The sequence below is a fragment of the Notechis scutatus genome, chromosome 4 (genome assembly GCF_049901735.1).
Source record: "Notechis scutatus isolate UNSWTSFEM ecotype Mainland chromosome 4, rNotScu1.2, whole genome shotgun sequence".
Lineage (NCBI taxonomy): Eukaryota > Metazoa > Chordata > Lepidosauria > Squamata > Elapidae > Notechis > Notechis scutatus.
In genome coordinates this window covers 150,315,629-150,343,358 of record NC_142012.1, presented here as the reverse complement: position 1 = coordinate 150,343,358, position 27,730 = coordinate 150,315,629, and the positions used below count along the sequence as shown (strand labels likewise).

Here is a 27,730-nt window from a genome sequence, read left to right as displayed (position 1 = left end):
CAACATGGTATATGTAGTAGCAAGGGATTTGTCTGGTTTGTACAAAAATATGAGACCACCTGGAATTCTAGCACTGGGAACAGGGTAGTAACAAACTCCTAATGTTTTGAAGGAATAAATTACATAAATATAGTTCCAAGTTCTGTGCAGGTATGAAAAAGAGAAGCATATATTAAAAAATGTATGAGTGGTGCTTTGAAAGCAACAGAATACAATCCATATTAGAAGCCGCTGAAGAACAATTTTAATACTGTGTAGTGAGGAGGAAAAATCCCATCTGTTCTTTGACCTTGCTTGTGATTGTAGCTAGCCGAACAATGCTAATACTCCAAAAGTCTCCAGGTTTTTTTCCACTATTCCATTGATTTAGCTTTTTTAGTAAGTCATTATTCTGAATTGTTAATGTACATCCAAGGAATTAACTTTGTTTGCCCATGGATAAATGTAAGCAAAGAAAATTAAGTCGATTTTGGGGATGGGGTTTTGTTTTGTTTTTAAATAGAATTATAGAGTTGGGAGCATTCATTGAATTCATTTAGTTGTGAATTTCAGTTCAGAAACCAAAATTAAACTTCTCAGATGGGTGGCTATCTAACCTCCACCTGGACAGTCATCTCTCTTTAGGTAGCTGACTCCACTGTCAAAGTATTCTTAGTCTTAATATATAATTTAACTTCCTCTGACTTAAATAAGAACTAACAGACAGCGACATTTGGTCCTCCCAAGTGCTTATATATTCCTCTTCAATCATCTTTTATGAATGCTGAAAAGTTAAAAATATTCTTCTCCTTCAAATTCTCTTCAAGGGAGTTAATATCTAATCCTTTGATCATCGTTGTTGTCTCTGAAGTTGTTTCAACTTTTTATGAGTACAGATAATCCTCAATTTATGAACTTTATTTTGGCAAAGACCATCCATTTAGGAGAATGGGTTTGCTCTTATCAGCTACAGCATTTGCTTATCAACCACAAATTTATTTAATGACCACTGACCACAAATATTGCAAAAAAATGTTGGGTGCCTTGACTTATGACATAAGTAATGACTTATGAGTAGAAATCCAGTCCAATTGCAGTCATAAGTCAAGGACTACACTATACTGTTAACCCGGGCTTAAAGTGAAATATGGTCAAAGGTGAATAGAGTGGAACTATTATTTTCAATTATTTGGAAATTGATGCTGTCTAAGATTGCACTTGCTATTTCACCTCCTATATTTGTGCATTCAGAGTATATTTTCTGAGTTAAGAACTTTGCATTTATTTCTGTTAAATCCCATTCTGTTGCATTCTACCCATTTCTACAACTATCAATATTGTTTTGAATTTTAGTTCTGTATTCTAGCTGTCCCAATTTTGTATTATATATAAATTTGATAGGCATTTCTATCTCTTCACTCAAATCCTTAATGAAAATATTAAGAGCCACATTTGATCTTTATGACACACCACTTGATATCACAGTCCAATTTGTTGCAAAAACATTGATGAGCATTTCTTGAATATCATTTTCTAAGTCTAGGTATATATCTACTTATTTATTATGCTGTCTAACCCATACTTAGATTACTTGTTGGTCAGCATGTCATGGGATACTCTTACTAAGTGCTTTGGTCATGTTATGTTTATTACAATCTATTAAGGAATTAACTTAATTAACCAACAAGAAATGTTTATTGTTGAGAAATAATTGCTAGTTTCTAACAATTACTGATTTTTTTTTTCAAGGATACCTACCTCTTTATGATTTGTTTTAGGATTTCTGCAGGTATTGACATCAGAATGATTGTTCTATAGCTTGCTGGATTTTCCTTTCCCCTCTTTTTGAAAGTATTAGTAAGTGTTTAGGGATCAAAAGGTGCTTTATTTTTCTGTAGAATTTCTGAAACATCATACTTGAACTCAGAAAGACAGTCATGTAGGTCCCTAAGTAAAACAGGATATAATTAATCTCTTCCTAGAGATTTATTTGGAAACAACTGAACACAAGTGGATTTGAGTAGGACTGCCTTTTCTTTGTTACTTAACAGCATTTTACCTTCCCTGGGCAGCTGCTCTATTGATTCTTTTTCCTTTTATTTTGAGCATATTTAAAGAAGCTATTTTTTGTGTGTTATTTTTAGTATCTTTTGTACCTTTTCCCCTAATCTCAATTAATTCTGAAGTTTTAATTTCCCGTATGTAGTTTATAGCTGTGCCAGCTCTATAGTTCTGAGTCGGTGGTACTTTTCCTTTTTTTATGATATGGATCTCTTTCCAGGTAGATTTTAAAATGAATACCCTAAACTGGCTTTTTCCTTGTGTTAATTTCATTCTGCTATCAATATAACCATTCAGAGTTTTTCCTTTAGGCCATCAGACTTTATTTCTTTAAGTTCTTTATCAACTTTTAATTTCTGTCATTAGTGGAGGTAATCTTATTCAAAATGTGTTTTGAAAAACCCTTTGGGATCTAACTTATTTGAATTTGTATAAATGTTATAATTATCTATAATGCTTCTTTTGACTTAGAAGGTAGTATATACAATAAGTGATGGCTTAAATGTATCCTTTCTAGCCCCTTCAAAACATAGTTACAATTGTTACTGATTTGCTATAACTCTGTCCTAATCCTTAATGTAACAGAAGCTACAAATGATTAACAAGTTGTGGAGTAATCATCTTCACTGTGGCTGATAAATTTCTTTCATCAAGTATATTCTCATCAGCCCAGAAAACACAAACGTTTTCAGCCAATATTGCACAAATTTTACCAACTGGCCATTATGCTACAAGATTCAGATTTTTTTATTTTCATGATCTTGAAATCATATTTCCTGATAAACATATATGTTGACTCCTTTGCTGATTCGTCTACTTTCCTCACTGAAAATATTTAAAGCACTGAATTTGGATGGGTGTTTTTACCAGATTGCAAGGTTTTGGAATAAGTAGCTTTTATAAACGAGGGAAAATTCATATCCAAATCCATATGCTGTTTTCCATAACTAGGATCACTTTAGCAGGAATTTGATTTACAAGCGAATGGTGTATACCAATAGAAAAGAATTTTTGTAGTTCAAGGTTGAACTGTGGGGTCCTTGAGCAATCTGAGCTCAGCACTAATGATGTTACCTAGCTGGATAATGAAACATCTGCAAAAAAGCAACAAGTTCAGAGAGCACCAAGGATCCCATGGGATATTCTTGTATTCAGAAACAATGTCCATTGAATTCATTGAGGCGGATAAGTAAGTATAGGATTGCAACATGATAACTTGGTTCTTTTAACAACAACATTAATTTTCTATGGTGAATTAACTGTTAGAATTTAATAAAGGATTCAATATTTTTCTCATTTAAGAAAAGATCTCTACTTATTGTCAGAGTTAGAGTATTAAAAAAATCTTCAACCAGAATTTTATATTGTTGAACTTCCTTTGTGAAATACTGTTGTATATTTTAATACTACACTCCAGAAGCAGTGTATAGGATTTCATTGTAAAAATTAGTTGTATTTGATATGATGGCTTTCTATTCTGTATAAGTCTATCTTGTTGCTAATGTATCTCCTTTTTCTGTTTTTCTTTATAATAGGGCAATAAATGTGTTCATAAGTGCCAACCGACTAATTCATCAAACTAACTTGATACTCCAGACCTTCAAAACTGTGGCCTGAAAAAAAAAACTGTATAGGTTGAGAGCTGTAGTTTTCAATGACTGATAGGATACCTTTATATGTAAACTTTAAAGTTTTGACTGTGTAAATTATCAATCCCACTTGAAGGGACTTAATGCAGGATTTGAATGGGATTTATTGCCATCTTACACCATATTTTTGTAAAAACATAGCTTAATCATAATCACACAATGAAGATTTTGCATCACTTTTTTGCTATTATTCTTTTCAGAATTATAAGCCAAAAGAATTTACGCCTTAATGTGTCATTATGTAACATTCCTTATAAGAACTGTAAATATTTGGTGTTCTGTTTCTGACATTTTAACTTGAAAGCGAAAAACTGCAACAGAATTATGTATTTAACAATATTGGTGGCAAATATTCAATAAATAGTTTACATCTGTTTATCTCTATAATTTTATCCCATAATGGTGTCCTTCAACCTAAAATCAGCGGGGTGATGTACATACGTCTTCAGAGTTCATACAAAGAATGATGTCCTTTTAAGAAGATCAAATCTAAGACAGCATCTTCAAAGTTTCCTGCACAGAAATTCACTCTTAACTACTGAGTCTTTCCCTCAAAGCTTGATTTTTTTTTCCAAATTATTTTTAGAGTAAATTATTATATTACCAAAGAATTCATCATTAGAGGTGGCGTGAGCTGCAGGACCTCTTTGGGGAGGGAAAGTAGATGTGCAGTTTTGTGTGTGTGTGTGTTAAGTTTTCGCAGGTACTTACATGTATGGTATTCAGCTTTGTTCGGGTATTTTCCCACGTCATTATAGTTGTGCTTTTAAAGTTGTAGCAACGTTTCGGCAGAATCTCATCTGCCATCATCAGGCTTCTGTATTGTACTGTACTGCCTGATGATGGCAGATGAGATTCTGCCGAAACGTTGCTACAACTTTAAAAGCACAACTATAATGACGTGGGAAAATACCCGAACAAAGCTGAATACCATACATGTAATAAAAGCACAACTATAATGACGTGGGAAAATACCCGAACAAAGCTGAATACCATACATGTAAGTACCCGCGAAAACTCAAGAATGAATACACACACACACACACAGAGAGAGAGAGAGAGAGAGAGAGAGAGAGAGAGAGAGAGAAAGAAAACCATATATATATATAATGTTTTCTGAGGTTCTCGCGGGTATTTGTATGTGGATCTTTGGTTATTCGGGTTTTCTCCCGCGTAAGATTCAAAGTATCTAGGCAACGTTTCGGCGAGGTCCCACTCACAAGGGGGACAGCACAAGATCCAGGATAGCACAAGATCCAGGATATCTCTACAAGATCCAGGACAGCACAAGATCCAGGATATCTCTACAACAAAAGGCCATTACACAGCCCATTATACCAACATCAACTCCATCAACCAATCAAGAGGCTGCAGCACAGCCAACCAGCCCAGCACACCATCCCCCACCACTTGTATATATAGAGAGATGGCAGCTCCGGTCACACACTGCTTGCACTGGCACTAAGCCGAAAGCACCAGCCTGAAGATGGCGAGTGGGACCTCGCCGAAACGTTGCCTAGATACTTTGAATCTTACGCGGGAGAAAACCCGAATAACCAAAGATCCATATATATATATATATATATATATATACACATACATACATACACACACACACACACACACACACACACACACACATATGAATGATACCTAGTGCCAGGGTATGGTGTATGTTTGTTTTGACTATATAATCTCTGAAAATTATTCAGAATTGGGAGAGTGTGATTGATTAAGAGGTGTATTTCTGAGCTTTTCACAATCAACGCAGCCTCCATTCGATAGTATGACCTTGGTGTACTAATTTAGCTTCACTGAAAATTAAGAAATTTACTTAATTTGAAGTAAATATTCTGGTGGAAATATCTCTTAGCATTTGGCAGTGTAACAAAAGCAAAATTGGAGTTTGCCCAAAAGAGTTTGGCATTTAATTTTGATAACAAAAACCAATGAAAGAAAAAGAGGTGAAGATAACATGCAGGCTGCCCGTATCACTGTGCTAGAAATTATATTTAATAAAGTATTGCATTTATATCAATGTAAGAGATCAAGTCTACTCATTTGTGCATTTAATATGTATGTTTAAATAAATGGTTTAATATCTATGCTGTTTAATATTAGTATAACAATCTAAATGATCACTACTGTGAGCTGTCATGCTAGGACAGCTGATTTCCAACAAATTCATTTGTTTGTTGTAGAGCTGTCATGCTAGGATCTCCTTTTTACATGTCTTTGTGAACAGCTTATCTATATTGTGATCATGCCGTTTGCATTACTTTTTTTTTCTTTCACCACTATTTCTGCAAGAATAATAAGAATGATTTTTCGCAATGTCTTAGTTAAACATTGGTTGTATAACTCCTTTAATAGAGTTTTTTTGTACATTTTTGTAACTGAGAAAAATCTTCAGCATCATGTACAAGTACTCAACTTATGATCATGATTGAACCCAAAATGTAAGAGTGATGGTGGTAAAGCAGGTAGCCATGCGACCTGACCTGACCTTACACCTGCATCATGGCTTTCCCCAATGGGATTGTTAAGGGATTGTGCATGTTGTGATGAACTGACTTCCAAAGGGAGGGAGGTAGCTCTCTCAAAGAAGTTGAGTAAAAGAGACCATTTTCACCCAGGCTCTTTGAAAAGAAAAAAAACATTGCATGCTTGAGAGATTCTGCCCTGCAAAAGAGGACCTTTTTGGTGGTAGACCCTTCTCCGTGCAACATATTCCTTCCGAAGTACGATTGGCCCCCATCTTGCTACTATTTCAAAAAACCATGAAGACCTGGTTTTGTCATTGATGGAAATCAATGGAGATGGAGCTGATCAAGTAGTTGATTTGATTGTGTTGCTTCCATGGGTGTCAGGGTTTTATAGGTTTTTATATTGTGGGTCTTTAATGTTATAAGCTACCCGAAGTCACTGAAGTGCATTGGGCATTCATATAAATTTGTCTAATAAATAATAAATCTGGCTGACAATTTTAACCATAATATCCCCTGCTTCTTCCAGGACATCTTCAGTTTGCCAGGTCCTTACCGCAAGAGTGTCCCTCTCCTCCCCACCCTCTCTCCCTCCCTCCCTCCCTCTCTCAATCTCTCTCTCTCTCTCCTTGGTTTTCATTTCACAGACATGTTATTGTAATACAAAGTATGGTTTAATGACTGTGTAACAGGTGTCCTGTTAGTCTTGGCTTGTGTAAATATTGTGTGTTCTTGATTACAGTCTTCTTGCTAATCTAATGCTAGTTCCTCTTATCTGAGTATTGGTTAATAGGTATATGATAAAGAAGAAAGTGTTCAGGGCTTCTGAAATTATGATGTTAAATTTCAGCAGCACAATGGCAAATATTTAGCAATGCAATTTCAATTGCTGCTGAATATAAATAACACCTTCTAAAGGCACCCTGTAGTTTCTATTCCAATTCCACTGCTGCCACCAGTCATATTTTTTCCTAGCAGAAGTTTTCCAGCTCAAAAATTCTGAGATCTTTATGCATGCCCTATATATTTAAGATGTCCACAGATCTTAATATTCAACTCTGGCGAGTATGAAGGCTACTCCAAAACATCCCACCCCCACCCCCCCACCCCGGCAAGGACTTCATGGTTGTTTTGGAGATTTATCTTCAGTCTTGCTAAAATATCTAGCCTCTTCAGCTTCAGTTTTTTTCACTGATAAGCCATATGTTAGCTACAGAAAATGTTCAGAAGCTGTTGTGTTTTCACTTTTTTCAGTGTCATTGTAACTCCAAATGGTCATTAAGCAAATGGTTATATGTTGAGGATTGCTGCAATATAATTCCTGTCATAAATACAGGAAGTTGCTTGATGTTAACTAGATTCAACCTCATCATGTTAAACCATTTCATAGTTGTTCACTTTGTATGTGCAAACCTGGCTGTCTCATCTGACTGCCTTATCTATTAGCTACAGGTGGTCCTTGATACAGAGCAGATGGAAGCTTTATCCAAACTCCAAATTTCTTCTGTATTGCTCTTTAGCAAAATTGATTGGAATTTTTTACTTCACAGGGATACAGCACAGACATTCATTGTAAAGCTGTGACATTTTCTGTATATCCTTGGATTAATCTCAGCAATAGGGCAGAAATTGACCACAGCTCCTGACTTCAGAGCAAAACCAAAACCAAACAAAAGCTTAATCCTCAAAAGTAGTTTCTACGCACAATGACTGCTACAAAGGGACCCCATGATTCTTACTAGAAAGTGCGATGTCTAAAATAGAAGAAAAGATCAAAGCATTCTGTTTTACTTGAAATGTAGGCATCAAAAGATAGCTAGATCCTTGTACATGTTCAGGCTTTGTGTGAGCGCCTTTATTTTTGCAATTGCCAAAATTTTGGATCAGCTAATCGTGCTTCTTCAGTGCCTCATTGACTTTCCAACTGATGTTTATTCCGGAATAAGTCCCCATGTGATCTGTGCGGTTTCAGGGAAATGTGTATAAGAGAACTTTCCTCAAGCATGAACAGATTATGTAACTGAATGAAGAGAAAAGATTCTTGAGTTAGATAGAACATTCCCAATGGAGTATTATTTCTTTGGTTCCACATTTTGATTAAAAAGCTGGTGAAGATGTTTCCTTTGATCAACAATTATATATGTTTTACAACTGAAATCCAGTTAGTTAAAATCAAACTATCGAAATTACTTTTTTTGTGTGTGGGGGCCTAAATCCTTCTGTTTAGGACAGTGTTTCTTAATCTTAAAATATATGGATATCAACACCCAGAATTCCCCAGCCATGCTAGCTGAGGAATTCTGGAACCTGAATTCCACATATCTTAGACTTGCTAAGATTGAGGAACACTGGTTTAGGATACCTTCAGTATGAACTATTTTTAACTCAAACAATGTCTGATTTTTGGAGATTGTCTGAACAAGTCCTTGCAGTTTTCTTGACAAGGTTTTTTCAGAAGTGAATTGCTGTTTCCTTCTCAGAGCTGAGAAAAATGATTGGCCCAAGGTCACCCAGCTGGCTTTGTGCTTAAGGTAGGATTAGAATTCACAGTTTCCCAGTTTCTAGCCTGTTACCTTAACCACTAGCCAAAATTAGTTAAGAAAATTAACCTTAAAATTGAACAAACATGGGGTCGTTTTGCTGCTGAAGCATGTTAGGCAGCTGCCCTGGAGTGATCTTACCAACTGGGAACCCCCAGTTCTGAAAAACCTTCATTGGCATCCCTTTATTGGGATTTAAGCCAATGTTTTATTTTCCCTGGGTTTTTTAATAGTTGTGCTGCAGTGCAGATTTTTTTAATTAATTTCTGCTATTTGAGTTTTTGCTGCCTGGAAATTATTACAGGTTACATAAATTATGAAGGGTAGTATACACACACACACACATGAATGCACATAGTAGAGAAGAGGAGATAGAACATACCGTATTTATCGGCGTATAACACGCACTTTTTTCCCCCTGAAAATAGGGGGCAAATGATGTATGCGTGTTATACGCCGATATAATGTTAAGAAGCCTTCGGTGAATGCTGCTGGGATCGGGGATCAAGGACACAAATGAAAGAAGGGGAGGGAGGAAGCAACCGAAGCCTGTCCTTCTCTCTGGGTCAGCTCTCTCAGTTGCTCTCTCGCTCCTCCACCAGCACAGGAAGAAACTGCTTCAAAGAAGCGGGGGGGGGCTTTTCCTGTCGCCTCTCCCCCACCCCCACCCCGTCCGCCCGCCCGCCCGCCCGCCCGCAGTGCTCCGTTCTGCCTGCCTGCCTGCCTTCGTTAATGGTTGAATCGGAACAGCTTCGGCTGAGTAAAAGAGGCGAATAGTTATTATTCTCAGCCGAAGCTGCTCCCAAACAACCAGAAACTAAGGCAGGCAGGCAGAATTTTTTAAAAAATTTTTTCCTGAAATTTCCCCCTTAAAATGAAGATGCGTGTTATACGCCTGTGCGTGTTATACGCCGATAAATACGGTAATTTCATCCTTGCAAACTATTGTAATATAAAATAAAATTTCATACAACAATAAACAGTGTTACTTTTCTTAAATGTCTTAATATTAGCCTGACTTCATTTTTTTATAGCAAAGATCTCAAATTATGCATATGTTAATCTTTCTCCTTTTTTGATCCTCAACCATCTAGATTTGTTTGTGTTTAGTGAAAAAGAAAGGTTGGGTCTCCTGGCACTTTAATTGCTAAGACATATAATACCCGTGTTTCCTCAAAGAATAAGACCAGATCTTATATTAATTTTTGCTCCAAAAGATGTATTAGCACTTATTTTCCAGTTAGGTCTTATTTTCAGGGAAACACTAGCAGAGTTGTGGATTCTATTGTCCATTTTGAGATGCAAAGAGTGTGTCTCCTACTGCTACTAGTACTATACTCCTAGTACTATTATGCACAGTTAACTAGTTCTGAAATAAAATGCAGAAAATGAAATGGACAGGATAAGGATTGTTCTTAGATGGTCTGTTATACTAAGCATCTGGGGGAGGAGGAATTTGAAGTAGTGCTACCGGTAGATACTTTCAGATTATATCAATATATTTATTAGAGGGAGGCTGTGCTTTTTAGTTGTGTTAGTCCACGTTAAACTCTGCAGTGCGTACATCCTTTATTTCAAGAGTGGGCACCTGGGCCTATATACATGCCTCCCTGCCTTTGTTCAGTCTCAAAGTTCCTCTGAAGCTTATTTAATTCAATAGCAACATTTCAAACCAAATTGCTGTTTAAGGAAAATGTAATTTTTAAAAAATGTATTAAGTTTAGTGAATCAGTCTTTTGTGGGAAGGATCTTTTTTTCCCTATGAGTTTTAATTTTAATAATTTAGGTGTCAGCTTTGAAATTCAGCTGCCACATATTTTCATTCGTTTTGCTGAATGAAATCTTGGGTGTGCCTCTTCCAGAATCCTGCACTGCTTCGGTGTCTAGTTTTTGTGGTTCTTAGAGATCTAATGTTGATTACATTTAGTTGCAATGTATGTTTCAGACTTCTCCCAACTCCACCTTTTGGTTCTGATAAGGAAGCAAATTCCAGCTTAACACTTCATGTGAAGATAAGGTTTTTAATGCATCCATGCTCTTGATCTATGGACATGCTGTACTGCAAGTAGGTGCATTAAGGTGTTTATGAACACTCTTATTAAGTGCATCACACATTAATAGGTATACAGATACTTCATTCTGACCAGTTCTTTTATGGGTTTTTTTCCTTAAAAAAACACTGATAATTGTTGTGAGTTGCTTTGGAAAGTCCTTTGTCAGAACAGCTAAGCAGGGGTTGTTGTTTTTCCAGCTTGGCCTTTTGTGGAGCAGTGAAGGAAGCTGGTTAGCTTGTGTTGTGCAGTTGTTGCTAAGAAACACTTGTAAGTTCAAAGAAAAGGGAATCTAGCTATTTCAAACAGCCTCCCAAATGTTTGTAGCTTCAATAAAGTACATACTCAAATGAAATGCTGAAGCTAATCACCACTGTTTGGAAAAAATAATGGATTTTTAATGTTAAAAATGACATGTTAATCGCAAGGTAAGTAAGCAAAACTAATTTCATTTTTGTGAACAGGTGCTATTACATTTTCAGCAAAACTGTTTATAAATTTGTTGATTCTGTTTGCATGGAATTCAATATAGATTTTTATGTCTTTTTTCTGGTTTACATATGATTTTCCTGTGTAAACTGATTTCAGAAGTAATAATGAAGAGAAGGCTGTAATTATATTTTTATCCTTCCCCCCTTTTAAAAACCTATTTGTTTTTTATGTTGTTTTTTCAACAAAACTTTCTAGAAACAAGACTGCTTAACTTATGCTGAATTGTCCAAAATTATTCTTAATGAACAAAATTAAGTTCCAGAAGGGCCTGGAAGCTGCAAGGAATTCCATCTAAGTATCAATATCTACAATATTAATTAGCATGAATAACAAACCATATAAGACGAAAAAAGCCACAAAGGCCAGTGCTGAAAAACAAGCTATGGATTGTGGAACTGCAAAAAAACAGGAACACCTTGAAAACAGGTTAACTATTCATGATTTTATGAAAATGCAGCAACTTTTTCAGGTGAGCAAATTTTCATGTGAGATTGTTTTAAAAGTTCAATCAGTCAGAATCGAGCTGGAAGGGACCTTGGAGGTCTTCTAACCCAACCCTCAGTTCAAGTTCAAGATCTTCCTGTTTGCTGTTGTGATAGAAAATGTGTGTGTGTGTGTATAACAGAACAATGAGATGCATAGGATAATATGAATGAGATGGTTCAGTACAAATAACTTTGATTTCTTTTGTAGATTATTTTGCTGCATTTTACACATGCAGATCTGATACTTCTGACAAAAACCTTTGAGGAAAGTCATTTTTTTACATGTGGGATTGACATATAGGAGTAGTTGCAATATACGAATATCATTTTTTTAGTTGATGGTCACCCTGCACATACCTTTTCAGAAGTGTGCCCCAATAAGTGAAATGTTACCTTTTCAGGAAAGCAATACAGGACTTACACTGTGTAACTAATTGGATGTCAAGAATAGTTGGCTTCCTGGACTGTGCTAGTTGCCACAAGCAGAAATCCAGTCTTTTGGTCAAAGCCACCATCAATAAATCAGAGAGGTAGATCAAATCCGACCTCCGCTCAGGGCATTATATACAGGAAATGTCTAATGTACTTGAATCCATGCAGTGAATGGAGATCACCGTATCTATGAGTAATTGTTTTCACTATTATACAGTTCTTATAGGTGGGATGGGGTTGTTTTTTAAACATTCAGTTGCGATCTCTATTTCCCATCCTACATTCTGCAAAAGAGATCATAAGTCTTGATCTTCTATGCAGCATCCTTGAATGTATTTGAGTATCAATACTCAGGTAGATGTCACTACTATGAGCACACGCCAGTCTTTTTTCTCTCTCCAAAGCTCAGCTCAGTACTCAGCTACTTCAGTCAATTTATACTGGTAAGTATCTAATCCTCCAATCATTTCGTTGTTCTCTGAACTGTTGTGATTCCTCTGAATTCTTTTATTTTGTTTTTGGTACTCGGCATAATACTTGAGATGGGGTCTGACTAAAACAGAATGGAATTAATACTTCACATAATTTAGACATTATACAAAGCAAGGTATCTCAAATAGATGGCTATCTCCACCTGATCACATATACTGAAGATAACCTTTCACCTCCCTGAGTCCTCTCAATCTCCCTGAGATTCTGCTATCAAACTATTATTACTATTATGCAGGATTTTCTTTTCTTTTTAAAAAAATTCTTTGGAATTATCTGAGAAACCAGGGGATCATAAGTCCTAGTCCCATTTTAGACATGAAAGCCAGTTGGGTGACCTTGGGCCAGTCACTTTCTTTCAGCCCTAACAAGGAGTAATGACAAAGCACTTTTGAAAAATTCTTGCCAAGAAAATTGCAGGGACTTGATGAGACAGTCTCTGAGAATCAAAGTTGAAAGGCGGCGGGGGGGGGGGGGGACTTAAATCCATTATTTTATATTTTAAACTCTTGAATAAGAAATAATAGGTCTTGACCTTTTTCTGCATGACATTCTTTGAAGTTATTTGAATTATCTTTGTTGCCTATCTCTTATATGTTTGGCGGTCAGGACTGGACACAACTTTCAAGTAGGATCTGATGAGAGTCTAATAGAGCAGAATGATTATTTTCTATGGTTTAGAATTTATAGTTCTGCTGATGCAGCTTAAAATTACATACTGTGTGCCTTTTCTGCAGCCACATCATACTCTTGGCGATCAATTACCATGTCAAAATATTTTTTTTCAAGTACTGTTACCATATATTAGTACCAAGGCAATATCCCTCATTCTATAGCTATGCCTTTGATTTATGTTTCCTGTACCCTTGTCTCTTTTAGATTGTCGATTAGTTTCTATCCATTGATGCAACCTCTCAAGATTATTTTGAATGATTTATCTCATCAATTTTGAATTAGTTGTAAACCTTAAAAGCATCCAGCCGAGAACCTGTGTGTTAGGGTTTCAAGTAATACACCCATAGCAAACAGAACTCCGAGGCAGGTGAATTTCTCAACGAACAGGTTTATTGGACATATCATATTGGCACAGGCTGGTGAAAACTTCCTCTGAATGTTCCCGTGGCTTTCACTTAATTACAAGTAAAAGTTTTCCCTCTTCCCCAAATAATCGGTCACATGGTTCAATGACGATGTCGTCCGGTTGCCTGATAACTTCACTACTCCTCTCTCTGACCATCTGGGAATATCCTTGGTTCCCAGGAGAAAGTATTTTGTTTTGGCTACAAGCCCCAGCTATCTCTATTCCTCCCTCCCTATCCCTCAGTTCCAGTGTGACAACATGGGAGCCTCAAAATGACCTCGGTCAGGTCAGCGTCAGGGTTGACAGGTAGCCCCCACTTAATTGAAAAGGGCTTCCTGCAAAGAAAAGAAATCTTTGAGGTTACTTAAGGTTCAGTTTAACTTCCTCTCCCTCCCCCTTGGAGGCCCTTTAGGTTTCTGGGGGGGGGGGTATATGTCATGAAACTGTTTGACCAATCTATCTGCCTTCACATCCCAGCTCTTGACCCAAGTAGCTTCAGAAAGTAGGTACCTCTTCCACTGCACTGCAACCACCCCCTTATTTTTGTGATAATCAATTTGGTACCCATTTCCAGTTAGAGGATGAACCAATGATGTATACTTGGGTTTGCTAAAAACTAGCATGTGTCTTAGACCTCACATTGTTTATGTGCTGTACATAACGTTGCTTATCTCACCAGGAAAAAAAAACATCATGGGTTTTTTATTGATTGATTGATCAAATTTATATAGCCACCCATCTCACCAAAGTGACTCTGGGTGATGCAGAATAATAGACAAAAAGAGAGAATTTAAGAACAGCAAATACACATATAAAAATCCATAACAATAAATACAAAAACCAAAAATGCAAGCTGTATCTGAAGGAAGAATTAAAAATGTATAGTTATTTATGCTTTTCACCTAACTTGAGTATTAATGGAACATAAAGATGAAAAAAATGAAGAAAAATAAAAATGGAGAGAAAAATGAAAGCCAAGTAAGGAAACAAGTTACGTATGTAGCTACTTAAATGGTTGTATTAACATAGCATGTTTAACCAGTTCAGACAGCTAGTAGTGATTTCCTTTATCCAGCATGATAACCTTTGTTTTGTATGCTTGTGACTTAGTATGCTCTGAAACCAAGCCCACTTAGCCAGTTTGTAGTTTAATGTATTGTGAGAATCTACAATTTCAATATAAAATGATTCAATCTGAATGATATTTTAACCACAAAACATACTATTTTTCCCCTGTTTAGCATTTTGAATAAGCTCTGTATAGATTTCCAGATCTTCTGCAACAGACTGAATTTGTTAATTTTAATTGAGGAAGTGCTCAGGTTTTAAGAGTGTGAAGATGAACATGGCAGAACTGTGAAAGGAGACACTCATTTGTAATCAAAGTACACACCAAAACTCAGAGTTCAGCCACTGAACCTATAAAAATAAGTGACTGAATTTATTTTAAAATGCTGAAAAAGTAGAGAAAGGAAAGATTTGGAATAAAAATCTTGAAATGTGCCCTGGAGCTAATATTATAGCTTACTGCAGAGTGGCAGATATTTATGGAGCAAGGAGTAGACATTGCACAATGAAACCGGTCCATCTGAATGTTAGACCCAGATCTGTTAAATATTTGCCCTAAAAGCAGAACATTTTTAGAGCCCATGGAATTAAAAACTAACATCCTACAGTTTTTTTGCTATCGTTCTGTAATGATCCACTAACAAGCCAAGTGCAAATGATGGGAAGAATGGGAGCAGAAATGTGTATGAGTGTGTGTGTGTTCTAATTTTGTTTGTTTTGTTTATAAGCCCAGATTCTCTGCTGGATGAAGAGAGAGGGGGGATGCTTTTAAGGTTTACAGCTAATTCAAAATTGGTGGAATAAATTTTAATCTTGAAGAGGTTGTATAAACGGTTAGATACCTGGTCCTGCAGATATATTTCTTTTTGTGAAGCAAGTAGGCAGGTTAGGAACTGGATAGAGCAAACAACAACAACAACAACAACAACAACCAAGAAGGAATGGGTTATTGGGAGATTGGAGATCAAGGCTGGGAGCAAACAGGAGAGAGAAGGCTTAGAAACAGACTGGATCAGATTTGTTTATGATCAGAGTTATGATTTTCCCCGCCCCCATTCAGAAGCAGAGGCAGTGAGAAGACTATAGAGGACAAGGTGGAAATAATTTGGATTGTTGGTTGTTGAAGAATGAAATCACATTGTAGTGGCTAACATTACAGATTGGGCAGCTGTAGGATGGCAGAGGTGGTGAGAGAAACAGCAGGAATAGGCTAGGCTAGAATATAGAGTGAGCTGCAGAGATTGTCCTGATGAAGGTCAATGGGAAAGCAGGTAGCCTGGATGAGAACCTGGTGCTATGCAACTGAAATATGAGCAAGAAAAACACTCCAAAAACAAGAACGGAAAAACTTAGCTGGCTACCAAAAAAAAAAAAGGGGTGCTATTGATTCTGCCAAACGAAATGTTATAAAGAACTAACTGTCCAAATGTCTGCACTTGCTATATCACTGTTTATGAACTATATCAAAGATGTATCACCTTCTGATCACTTACTTATTCACTGAAACATACAACTTGACCAGATTGTCGAAACTATAGTGTGCAACTTACATTTCTGATGTTGATGGCCTAGGGTCATTTGAGTGGGTGACATAAAACTTCTGTAAAACATAGACAAGCTAAGCAAGAGCAGAACACATTTTTTCTATAAAAGAAAAACAGAATGAAAAGAAAATACAGTTAAAAAGCTGAAGGTTTGCAGAAGCATAAAACGAGAGGGTTTCTGTAATCATTTTTATATTCTAAGTAGAAAAACTACAGTAGATTCCAAACAGAGAGCATTGTATACCAAACATATCTTAATATTTCCAGTGGTTCATAGTTACCTGATTCGAGAAAGGAAATGTGTTCAGTTTATCATGTGAATTAAACATTGTTTCCTTGAGAAATTCTTGGAGGAGAGAAAATGTGATCTTGGACCGCTAAACTATAAATTGGTCCTCAAAAATCTAACTAATACATTGCACATATAAGTTTCCAGATTTCAGGAACAAATTGAATCTCAAAAACTATTTTTGAGGAGAGGACTTAACAAAATAATAATGTCTCTGTGGCCCATCCACCAGGCCTTCTTGTCTCATTTCCCTGTTTAGATCTCCTTGCTCTGCAAGTACAGTGCTCTCCAGTATAATGCTTTATTTACACTACACAGCCAAGACAGTCTGCCCCTGTGAAGCATAAAGATACTATCATCTGCTTCAGTTGGTCAGCCTGCCTCCAAAGAAAGTCACTTTTGCATATTCATGGAAGCCACTTTTGCATGGTGAAAGCTTGCAAATGCTCTGCACTTAAAAGTGGGAGGCGTCGTGGCCCTTTGATGAAGGGTTTTGAAGAGACACTTTATTTGGACTTTCACTGAAGCCTTCAGTCTTTGGAAGATTTGCACCAGCCCTAGATTAAAAAAAAAAAAAAAAAAAGGCCCAAGGGCAGCCTCTTGCCCCTGACATTGCCAAGGATTGAACCCAAGCATAATATTTTGTCTTTGTTACTGACCTACAGTTTCCCAGAGAACTGGGTTTGTACCATAGTAAGAACAAAAAAATAAATTTGTTTGACCCAGCACCAGCAAAGGTCACCCACTGCTTCCTGGGGGCAGGAACAGATGTTGCCAGCCTCCTCCCATTTTCAGCCCATTGCAGTTGCATCCCAGCCCATGCTGTCCTGCTCTGATTCATAGCCACTCTTTTCTGTCCAAAGGTGGTCTCCAGAACTTCATATTGATACAGTGATAGCTCCTGATGGGTACAACTTATCCACTCAAGCAGCTGATTGCTGCCTCACGCAGCTATTTCGCCCTGAGCTGCTCAAGAGCTATGTTCTGAACAGTTTTCAAAAATCTTGCAGATGATCCAATAATGGCCCGTAAAGTCAAATGAACTACTCTCACTCCCCAAAGCTCATGTTTTATTCAACCCTTACTTCTCCCAGGCTGAATGAAGCATATCCCCCTTGTTTTTCCATTCCCTGCTCATTATATTGCAAAGCTTCTCTTCTCGTCCTCCCTGTCCCCCCCTCTCCTTTAAAAATCTTTCAATGGTTTTTCCCTTCCTACAACATTTCCTTGGACTACAAAAGAAGGTAGGGAGGAGTTTCCTCTTTACTTTGTTAAAACAACAGAATAATGAGGAAATCTAAGAGGAAAAAAGAAAAAGAAATGGTTTCCTTCAGCATCAAAAAGGGTTAATTTGGGAATTTGATGGGGCGTGAAGATATGTGCAGACATCTGAAAAAGCAAAGAAACTGAGACTAGTGAGAAGGGAACAATCCCTAAAAGGATAAGGCAGTTTAGACTGATCTATGGGGGAACCAGCCAAAGAGACGGATGCATGGATGAGAAGGACCAAAAGCAGAACAAAAGTGTTTGGGGTGGCCTTAGACCTATCCCATTAGCAATCCACTATATCTAGACTTGAATTTCTGAAGTTGGCTTCAGAAAGAGCTGGGAATAGCTTAGGAGAGAAGCAGCTTTAGCGATAGAAGACAATTGCCCTGAATGAAGTTGTTTAAATGTTGTAACCTCAGTGATATATGTATGAGCATACATATACATATGATACAGTGGACCCAGTCTGCTCTTAGCCAAGGAAATACATTCTACTAACAGATGACCCAAGAATTCCCTGTTCAAACAGGAAATGAACTTCTATGTAGAAAGCTAAATGTAATTTGAGGTTGCCATTTCTTGTTGTTTTTTTAACTTTCCAGGAAGGGGTGGTTGGAGAAATGTCTACTTGTATATTTATGTTCAGGACTAATTGACTGATAAAGTTGGAAAGCTTAGCTCCCCCTACCCCATTTCCAGGTCCTGTTCATTTCTTGTAGTTATAGGAAGTTCCTAGAGATGCTCAAATTTGGCAAGGCCATGCTAAGCACAGCCAGACAGAAGGCTGACCAATTATAGCCGGAAAGATTCCCATCTGTTAATCCCATTCACAAGAGTTGGCTAAAATGGGGAAGTTAGCTGAATCCAAGGCAAAGCTAAGTCTCTTTCATGAACTTGCTTTAATTCCACAGGTGTGTAGTAGTTTCCATGGATTACCAGCCCTATCTATTGTTCTATTCAGCATGTCAAGAGCAGGTGCCTCTTTCTTTTACAGATTTCTGTGACTTTCCTTCCAATGTTATTAATTAGTTCAAGGGGTCAGTGATTGTGCATGAAAAAGGAAGTGTCTGGTGTGTGATCTGGGCTTGTCCGCATCTGCAGAGCAGACAGAGTATCTGTCTGATACTGATTGCAAGACCTTTTGTATTCAACCGCCCCTCCGAAAGAGAGATGGAAGGACCAGTGCCAGCAGGCCAAGCGGAGCTTTTGATCTCTAATTACTGCAGATTGTCGGACTTCTGGTTTAAATTGGGTCTAATTGAGGTTATTGCAATTACAATAGCTTTCTCTTTCAGTTCCTGCCCTTTCCCCTGTGTGAGCAGCTCAGCTAATGGGAGTTGGCAACTCTCATATATATTGTAGAGTTGTTTGGCAGGAAACTATAGGAATGTGACTGGTTTCTTAGAGGGCAGAGTATGATTTCCTTTTGCAAAGAAGGCTGAGGAGGTGAGCAACCCATTTTTGCCAGTGTCATTTTTCAAGTTGAGTTGTTTCTTTCAGCTTGCAAAAAGAGGCCCTTCCACTGAGCTGGAGATGAGCGATAATATTTTTTTTAAAAAAAGAAGAGAGAACAAATTAATGTTTTCTTGATAACTAACTGACTTCCAATCATCCACAAGGTTCTTCATTTCAGGCTGTCTGAAGGATTCTCAGTTAAAGAACCCCGGCAGAGATCTACTTCAAATATTTCTGTGATTGTCAACTTTTCAATGGGGCAAGCGCTGAAATGAGCAGGCTGAGGGGATTTGCTAGCATGAAACCATTAAATGCACAGCTTTGCCACAGATTATTAAAACAGCTCATTCTGATGCATCATCACAACTATTTATGATGGGAATTGAGCTTGTGAGTGCATTAGTTTCCATAACAATTACAAGACAAGAAAAAAAAATCTTAAATATCCTCTGTACAATAATAGTATGAAAATGGTCCTTTTGTTAGGCTGTTTACTAGTAGCATCTTTCTCTTTTTCTCCTTCTCTTCTGGATGCAACCATCTTGAGGAAAAACATGGAAACTTTCTTACAAAAAAGGACATAGTCTCTTCCCCAAATTTCTCCTAGATGTTCTTCTGGTAAAAGCTATTTTCTGATCCCCATTCTCAGCTCGTGCTTGTACAACCTAAATTTATTTATTCCATCAAGAGCTTTGCTGCTGTCCTCTTGAAAATGAACTTTTAGGCAATCACATTCTATGACTTCAAAGTATAATAGAGTATCCCATTGGCAGAATAAAGAACACCCACTGTTGAGACGTAGGTAGCTGTAAAAGTAGGTTACTTGCTAATTCTAGCAGCTGCCAGAAAAGGCAGAGCAGAGGACACATTGCAAATGTTCCTTTAGCTGGTCTGATTTACTGCTGTGAGTACTCTTTAATAAAACAAATTCGTTGAGAGGAAAATTCAGTCCAAACCACTGAAATATCTTTAGCTTCACAAAATTAGGGCCACCCAATGCAGAAGATTGTCTTTGGAAAAGGCTTTGCTAAAGTCAGCCATTCTTTCTTCAGTGACTCTCTTTATTATATAATTTTTAAATATTATGGTATAGACCAGGGATATCAAACTCGATTTCATTGAGGGGCGCATCAGGGTCGCGTTTGACCTCAGGGGGCCGGGTGGGCGTGGCCAGGATGGGCATGGCTAGCTCAATGTCACTCATGTCAGGGGCACCTGTGGTGGTCTGAGCACTCTGCTAGTGAAAATAGAGCTCAGGAGGGCCGCATGTGCCTGTCGAAAACTCCATTTTCACTGGCAGAGGCACTGCGGGATGGTTCTTTACTGTTTCCAGGGTGTCCCTACAGGTCAGACCTAAGCATCTCATGGGCCAGATGTGGCCTGTGAGCTTTGAGTTTGACAGCCCTGATATAGACTGAGAGGGTTTTCTGGCATAATATAATTAAAAATCACACACACAAAATACCTATAATAGTATTTAAATAAAGGGATTGGGGAATGATTGCACTTTCCTTCCATGTCCTGATACAGTCCAAGACACCAAGTGCTTCTTGTTAAGTAAATAGCATCAGACACTGGAACAAGAAAATACACAGTCCATATATTGTCTGAATTCGACTAAGCTGGATCATACAGGCCTTGAAAAATGCCTGATTCTACAGTCAGTATCTGCCCAGCAAAAAGCTTAAAGAATGGACAGTAGATTCCATGAAAACTTTCAAATAACACTAGCAAGCACAATTTGATATTTCATAGATACTGAACAATTTGATATTTCATAGATGATGAAAACCTTTCCCTTAAATGTTTCTGGTCTTTGAAAGAGTCAGAATAGAGCTCCCCGCTCAAGCAGGAGACCAGAGGTGATAGTCAGCAGGTTCTAACCACTTCTGGAGAACCAGTAGCAGAAATTTTGAGTAGTTTGGAGAACCAGCAAATACCACCTGACTGGCCCTGCCCTCATCTATTCTCTGCCTCCTGAGACCCAGCTTCTTTTGTTGCCCTGCACAGGAGAACGGAGCTGGAAGGCAGGTTAGTGGGGTGGGGAGGGAATGGGGATTTTGCAGTAACCTTCTCCTGCCATGGCCACCAAGCCATACCACACCCACCAAGCCATGCACACAGAACCGGTAGTAAAAAAAATTTGAATACCACCACTACAGGAGACCCTATACCATTTCAGACAAGTGGTGATCCAGTCTCCTGTTAAAAACATCCAGTGATGAAGCACCCACAACTCCTGAAGGCAAGCTGTTTCACTGATTAATTGTTCTCACTGTTAGGAAGTTTCCAGTCTGCTTCCAGTTTGCTTGTCTCCTTGATTAGTTTCCTGTCCTGTCCTCTGGTGCTTTGGAAAATAAATTGACCCCCTCTTCTTTGTGGCAGCCTCTCAGATACAGGAATATTGGAATACTCCTATCATGTCACCCCTATTGGGACACCCCTAGTCCTTCTTTTCTTTAGACTAGCCATACCCAAATTCTGCAGCCTTGATTTCTTGGATTTCGCCACCAGTCAAGAATTTATGAAATTCTTAGGATGGCAATCATACCTTGGAAGCACTTTGCATGTCTGTTAAAATTCCATGTATTATGATCTTGTTCTTTGAAGTTGATCATTGCACAATATATGGTGAAATACTACATTAACTTCCTTTGTCATGCTCAGTTTTAAATGCTAGATTGATTTGGATGTAGCTCAGTAATTTATTGAAAAGAGATTCTCTGCTAAAAGATATTCATTACTCATTCTCTATGGCTACATTTCAGCCAATACCTTCATAATGTTCCCTTCTTAGTCACAAAAGGATTTTTTTTAATATTGGTAACAGTATTCAGAAGATAAACCAAACCAGCAGGTTCTGCTTATTTATTTTGCTCATGAGTGTTTTTCCTTAACTACCAGCAGTGACTTTTAGGAGTCCTGCTTCCTAAAACCCTTTGAACTAAGTTTTCTATCCATCATGAAAAGGAATTCTTCATCTAGTTCAAAACATATATTTTCTTTTGTGTTCATTGGATCTCTGATTTTTCCAGAAGTAGATGAATGAACAGGTAGGACTATCCATGTCAGGGTGTTCCTGACATGTCAGGATGTTCCTTTGTGAGAAACCCTTAGTTTATGGTATGGCAAAATAATATTATCTAACACATATGTCTGATCTGAAAAGTCACGGAGAAGTAGGTTTTAAGATGAAGCATTCTTGAAAGCAATAAGTCTTTTCACAATGTTTTGCTAGCAAAGAGACTCTGATGCAATTTTCTCTTACAGCTGATTCTCTATGATGGTCTTTATAACCTCATATATAGTCTCATCTCAATCTTTTTCCATCTATGCCATACTCTCTGCTATTTGTTACTTTCTATAGCATGGATAATTCCTAGCCAGGTAATTTTAGTCCTTGATTCCTATGGAATCCATTATGGATAAAATACTAAACTGGAAAAATAATTGCTTCTTGCACGTGACTTTCTGGGTTTTTGAGAATGCATGTAAACCACAGTGTGACTTACTTCTCCACTTGCTGATCACTGGGAATTTTATACTAGCTACATAATGAAGGGATAATTCCGTTTTTTATTGCTTTTGAAGAACACCACATTTTTCATTTTCTAAAGTCCATGCAGTGTACAAAAGCCCCTGAGGTTATTGCTCAATTTATTTATCATTTATTTTATTATGGAACTAAGCTCAGTAACAGCTATTTTTTGCTTTGTTTTTTCATCTCCATAAACTTCCACTCAGATCTACATTTTTCTTCTGGAGTGTACATGGTTGCATCCATTTGAGATGTATATGGATGCTGTAATACAGGGGTGCTCAGATCTGGCTCATGAGGCCACTCTGGAAACAGTAAAGGACTGGCCCACAGTGCCTCTGCCAGCAAAAATAGAGTTTGGGAGGACTGAGCTCCGTTTTTGGCTATTCCTGCAACCCTCTGCCAGCAAAAATGGAGCTACGAACTCCATTTTCACTGGCAGAGCACTCATGCCACCACAAGCACCCCCAACATGAGTGTCAAGCTGGCCACGCCCACCCTGGCCATGCCCAGCTGGTCCCCTGAGGTCAAACACAACCCTGATGAAGCCAGAAGAGTAAGAGGCAACTCAGTTCAGACCATTCATGTGAGAGAAAGTTGGTGTCTTTCTTTATCCCCTCCCTGTCCCAGAGTTCTCAGAGTTCATGCTTCATATAGATAGTATTCTACTTCAGTTTGACAAGATTCTCTCGATAAGTATAGAACAATACATATGTTTGTTTGGAAGTATCACCAGGGGTGGGTTTCTACCGGTTCTGTCCACCTCTGTAGAACCAGTAGCTCTGAAGAGCAGCAGACATAGAACCGGTTCTATGTCTGCTGATGTTTTTGCCCACCAGTCCACCCGGGCTCTTACCTGATCTTTATTTACTGATTTTTCAACTTCAGCTGCTGAACAAGGCACAGCTGCAGTTAAAAAAAAGCAGGAAAAGAGGGCTGTTTCAAAGGCTGCATCTCTGCACACAGCATGCTGATGACGATTTACAGGCGCGCGGCTCACAGCGTGCAGGAAAGCTTGTAAATCCCGAACCGGTAGTTAACCCTGTTGTATCCCACCCCTGAGTATCACTATGTATTTTTCTTGACTTCTGGAGCTGATGCTTATTAATATTTCTTCCTCAATCTTTTACAGTTGGCTAATAGTTCTCCCCAAGTAGGAAACAACAGAAAAAAAGGATGTTCCTTGACAAGCTGCTGTTAATCAGTCCTGCCATCTGGGGGTTCCAGAGAGGGACCTGATAGGCTTCTCCTTCTTTCTCGCCATGTACCTCTTGATAGTTTCTGTTATTCCTTTGAAACTATTGTCTCATCTTCCTGTTAGATTTTTAATGCCCTCCTCCCTCCAGCTCAGCATTCTACTGCCATGAATTTGGAGCAGAAAGAATATATGTGTATCAACAACACAACAGTGGCTTTCTATAGCCTGTCTTAATGCTCCTTTTCCAGTCTGTCACCTGAGTTCATTTCATGTTAAGGACAGTCCTGAAGATAGATAGATAGATAGATAGATAGATAGATAGATAGATAGATAGATAGATAGATAGACAGCAATAACATGTAGACTTACATACCACTTCACAGTGCTTTACAGCCCTCTCTAAGTGATTTATAGTATCAGCATTTTGCCCCCAACAATCTGGGTCCTCATTTTACCAACCTCGGAATGATGGAAGACTGAGCCAGGTGAGATTGGAACTGCCAAATTGCAGGCAGCCAGAAGTCAGCAAAAGTAGCCTGCAGTACTGCATTCTAACCACTGTGCCACCATGGCTCTAGATCAGGGGTTTCAACCTGGCGGCTTGTGGAACAGATGTGTCACAAGTGGGCCATGCCCACCCAACTCTGTGTAAGGAAAAAACATCACGATATGTCACGTGACAGCAACATGACATGGCAAGTTTGACATCTGTGCTAGATGGATGGACGGATGGATAGACAGACAGACAGACAGACAGATATAGATATATGATAGTGATGGATGGATGGATAGATAGATAGATGTGTGTGTTTGTTTGTATGTATGTATGTATGTATGTATGTATGTATGTGTGTGTGTGTGTATGTATGTATGTATGTATGTATGTATCCTCATATATAGTCTTAGATGCTTCTGTTTGGAGCATGTCTTGCCTGACTTTTGTCAAGCAAAGCTCTAGTTGTAATTGCAGGTAATCTTTACCAGCACTAGCACCCTTCCCAAATAAATGTGAGAGTTTACTTGCTTGCAGGAGACACTTCTGCTCAAAAAGTAGTCTTTTTTACTTGCTGGTTCAGTTGGCACAGCTTTCTAGTGGAACAGTTTAAAGTATCATGTAGATGTTAGATCTGAAAAGCTAAATTTAGGTTTTGCTCCTCTCCTATTCAGTGCTCCCGTGCAAATGCAGCCTCAGTTTAAATGAAATGGGGAAGTTCTGATCCCCTGGGGTGGAATTCTACCAGTTCACTTATCCCCTGGGGTGGAATTCTACCAGTTCACACCTATTTGCTAGAACCAGTTGTTAACATTCTAAGCAGTTCAGAGAACCGGTTGTTAGAAGAAATTACTGGCCTAATCCTGTAAGGAAGGCAGGAAGGAAACATTCTGGTGTTGCTTACAGAAACTGCCTCTCCGTTAACCCTTATTACATTCTTGGCAGGACTAGACTTCCTGTCTCAGGAATGTCTCTGGAGTTTTTTCCCCCTCCTTTGCTGGTACTTTGCTTGTGTGCAGTGACCATTCAAAGTTACAATGGCACTGAAAAAAGTGACTTATGACTATTTTTCACACTTACAACTGTTGCAGCATCCCCACAGTCATGAGAGGCCAGGCGAGGAGATGCATGCCTCAATGTGAGTGATGTTGAGTTGGCCACACCCAGCCAATAACATGACCACCAAGCCACACCCACCACCTAAGCCACGCCCACAGAACCAGTTGTTAAAAATTTTGAATCCCACCTCTGCTTAACCCACCAGGCTGGTTGATCTAGTCTAGGGTTTTCTAATCTAAATTGTCACAAGTGCTGATGAGGATGATCTTATTAGTCTGGGGGCCACCACAGATGAATTGCAATGTTTGAAAAATTGGACAAAAATATAGAGAATGTACAGTACGTATAAACATGTACATGCTATTCAGTATAAATGTATTGATAAGCAAAAGCTTTGCTGCCGAGCAAAGCTTCTTGCAAAACAAAGTATTTGGTTTTGGCCATTAAGCCAGCAGAAATTTTCATTAAGCAGGACATTGATATTTGGTTTTATTATTGGGTTAATAGATATTTTCTCAAGATGAATCTAGCAAGGACAGTCCACTTAAAGTGCTCCAGTTGTGTGTTTTCTTTTTCATCTCTCTCCTTCTGGAACAGATGCTCTTTTTCCTCATACAAATTATTGTTTCTAAGCATAGACCTTCCTGCTGCTGCTGCTTAACAGAGAGATCTTACTTGTTTGCTCTTTTTCTCCTTCCTTGCCCTGCTCTTTTCCAGTCTTGGTTAACTTCATCTCCTGGGTTCTCTTCCCTGGACAAGCCAAGCCTTCCTATCCCTACCACCACTTACTGTTTCTGCCCGGAAAGCCTTGGTTTCAGGAGAATGTACAAGAAGGAATGGCAGAAATTAGGGGTGGTGTGAAAAGAAGGATTAGCCTAGAATCCCTATGTAGCTACAAGAAAACTAAGTCCAACCTCCCTTAAATGCTGTTGGCCCTTATCTAACTCTAACTTGACCATTAGTGAGAAGGTTCTTGTGCAAGGGCATGATAAATTAGTTTGATTGGATCTTCACACATGGACCTGATCTTTTGCACCTGATAAGGACTTACTGTGTGAGGACTTCTCACCCTGTAAGAGAGTGAACAATGCACCTGGGCGCAACAGTGATTGTACACAGTACACAGGCTTTGCTGTTGTACACAGGTTCTGTCTGCTGTTGATGAGACACTTGCTGGAGAGATGTGAGAGGCCACTATATTGCTGTACAGTGTTGCGCCAATGACCTCAATACTTACCAAGTATTCTTGTGAGCCACAGAAGATGATTTGAAGAGCTACCTGACATTATGAGTTTGAGACCATTGATGTAGTGTGTGAACTTGGACCCTAGAAGGATGTTAGCTATTTCAAAGCATTTCTGTGGCATTGCACAGCAAGCAACAGAACTTTTGTATGTGCATGTGACATTGTAAGGCATATACAACAGGGTTTCAGGTAGGTGGATTGTACTGTGATACTGCAATGCTTCTTTGATCATTCTGCCTTCCCACAGATGTTGCTGCTGCTTGTAAAATCTTGGATGAAGCACCAGTCCTCACCAAAGGCCCTTTCCTCACAAGTCAGTGCAGAAATGGCTGCTTCCATCCCTCAATACATTCTGCATAGCATATCCTTTATATTAACTCAACCACAAACAAACACATACACACACACACACACACCAAACACAGTCACTGATAATGCTGCTGCTTTGCTAAAAACTGTAAACCTTACTTCAGACCAAGCTGAACACATGCTGATTCAATTCAAGTTCCTGTCTACTTTTAGAAAATATGCAGAGTACTTCAGAAGGCAAGCAGAGTGTAATTTAACTTCTAAAACATTGCTCCATTAATGTACTAGATGGAAGACCAGTGAAATCAGTAGCATTGAAAGTACTAGAATTATAATTCATTAGACTTGATTTTCCTCAAACATCTCTCAAGGCCTTCAAATAGTGTCTTCTTTCTCTGTGTATAAAAATTAGGTTGATTTTTGTTCTTGTTGTTTTCTGTTCAGTTAATCCATCGGAATGTATGGCTTTAAAAAAAATCTAAAACAGCATTTTTTTCTACCTTTGCTATTCTATTTC

At 38.3% G+C, this 27,730-nt stretch overlaps 2 protein-coding genes across 5 annotated transcripts in view; both read left to right on the top strand.

Annotated features, from left to right (window-relative positions):
* The window catches only part of PDCD10 (programmed cell death 10), a 34,013-nt gene extending 29,946 nt beyond the window's left edge, over window positions 1–4,067 (top strand). For all 4 annotated transcript variants that reach the window (XM_026665979.2, XM_026665970.2, XM_087965284.1 and 1 more), the window contains one exon: window positions 3,576–4,067. In XM_026665979.2, coding sequence (XP_026521764.1) covers window positions 3,576–3,657 — 82 coding nt within the window. In that variant the 3' untranslated portion in view covers window positions 3,658–4,067. The remainder of the gene's footprint in view (window positions 1–3,575) is intronic.
* A 6,991-nt stretch (window positions 4,068–11,058) lies between these two features.
* Window positions 11,059–27,730, top strand: part of WDR49 (WD repeat domain 49) — a 124,107-nt gene continuing 107,435 nt past the window's right edge. The window contains exons 1-2 of the mRNA XM_087965279.1: window positions 11,059–11,194; window positions 11,454–11,727. Of these exons, the coding sequence (XP_087821405.1) occupies window positions 11,581–11,727 (147 nt within the window). The 5' untranslated portion in view covers window positions 11,059–11,194; window positions 11,454–11,580. The remainder of the gene's footprint in view (window positions 11,195–11,453; window positions 11,728–27,730) is intronic.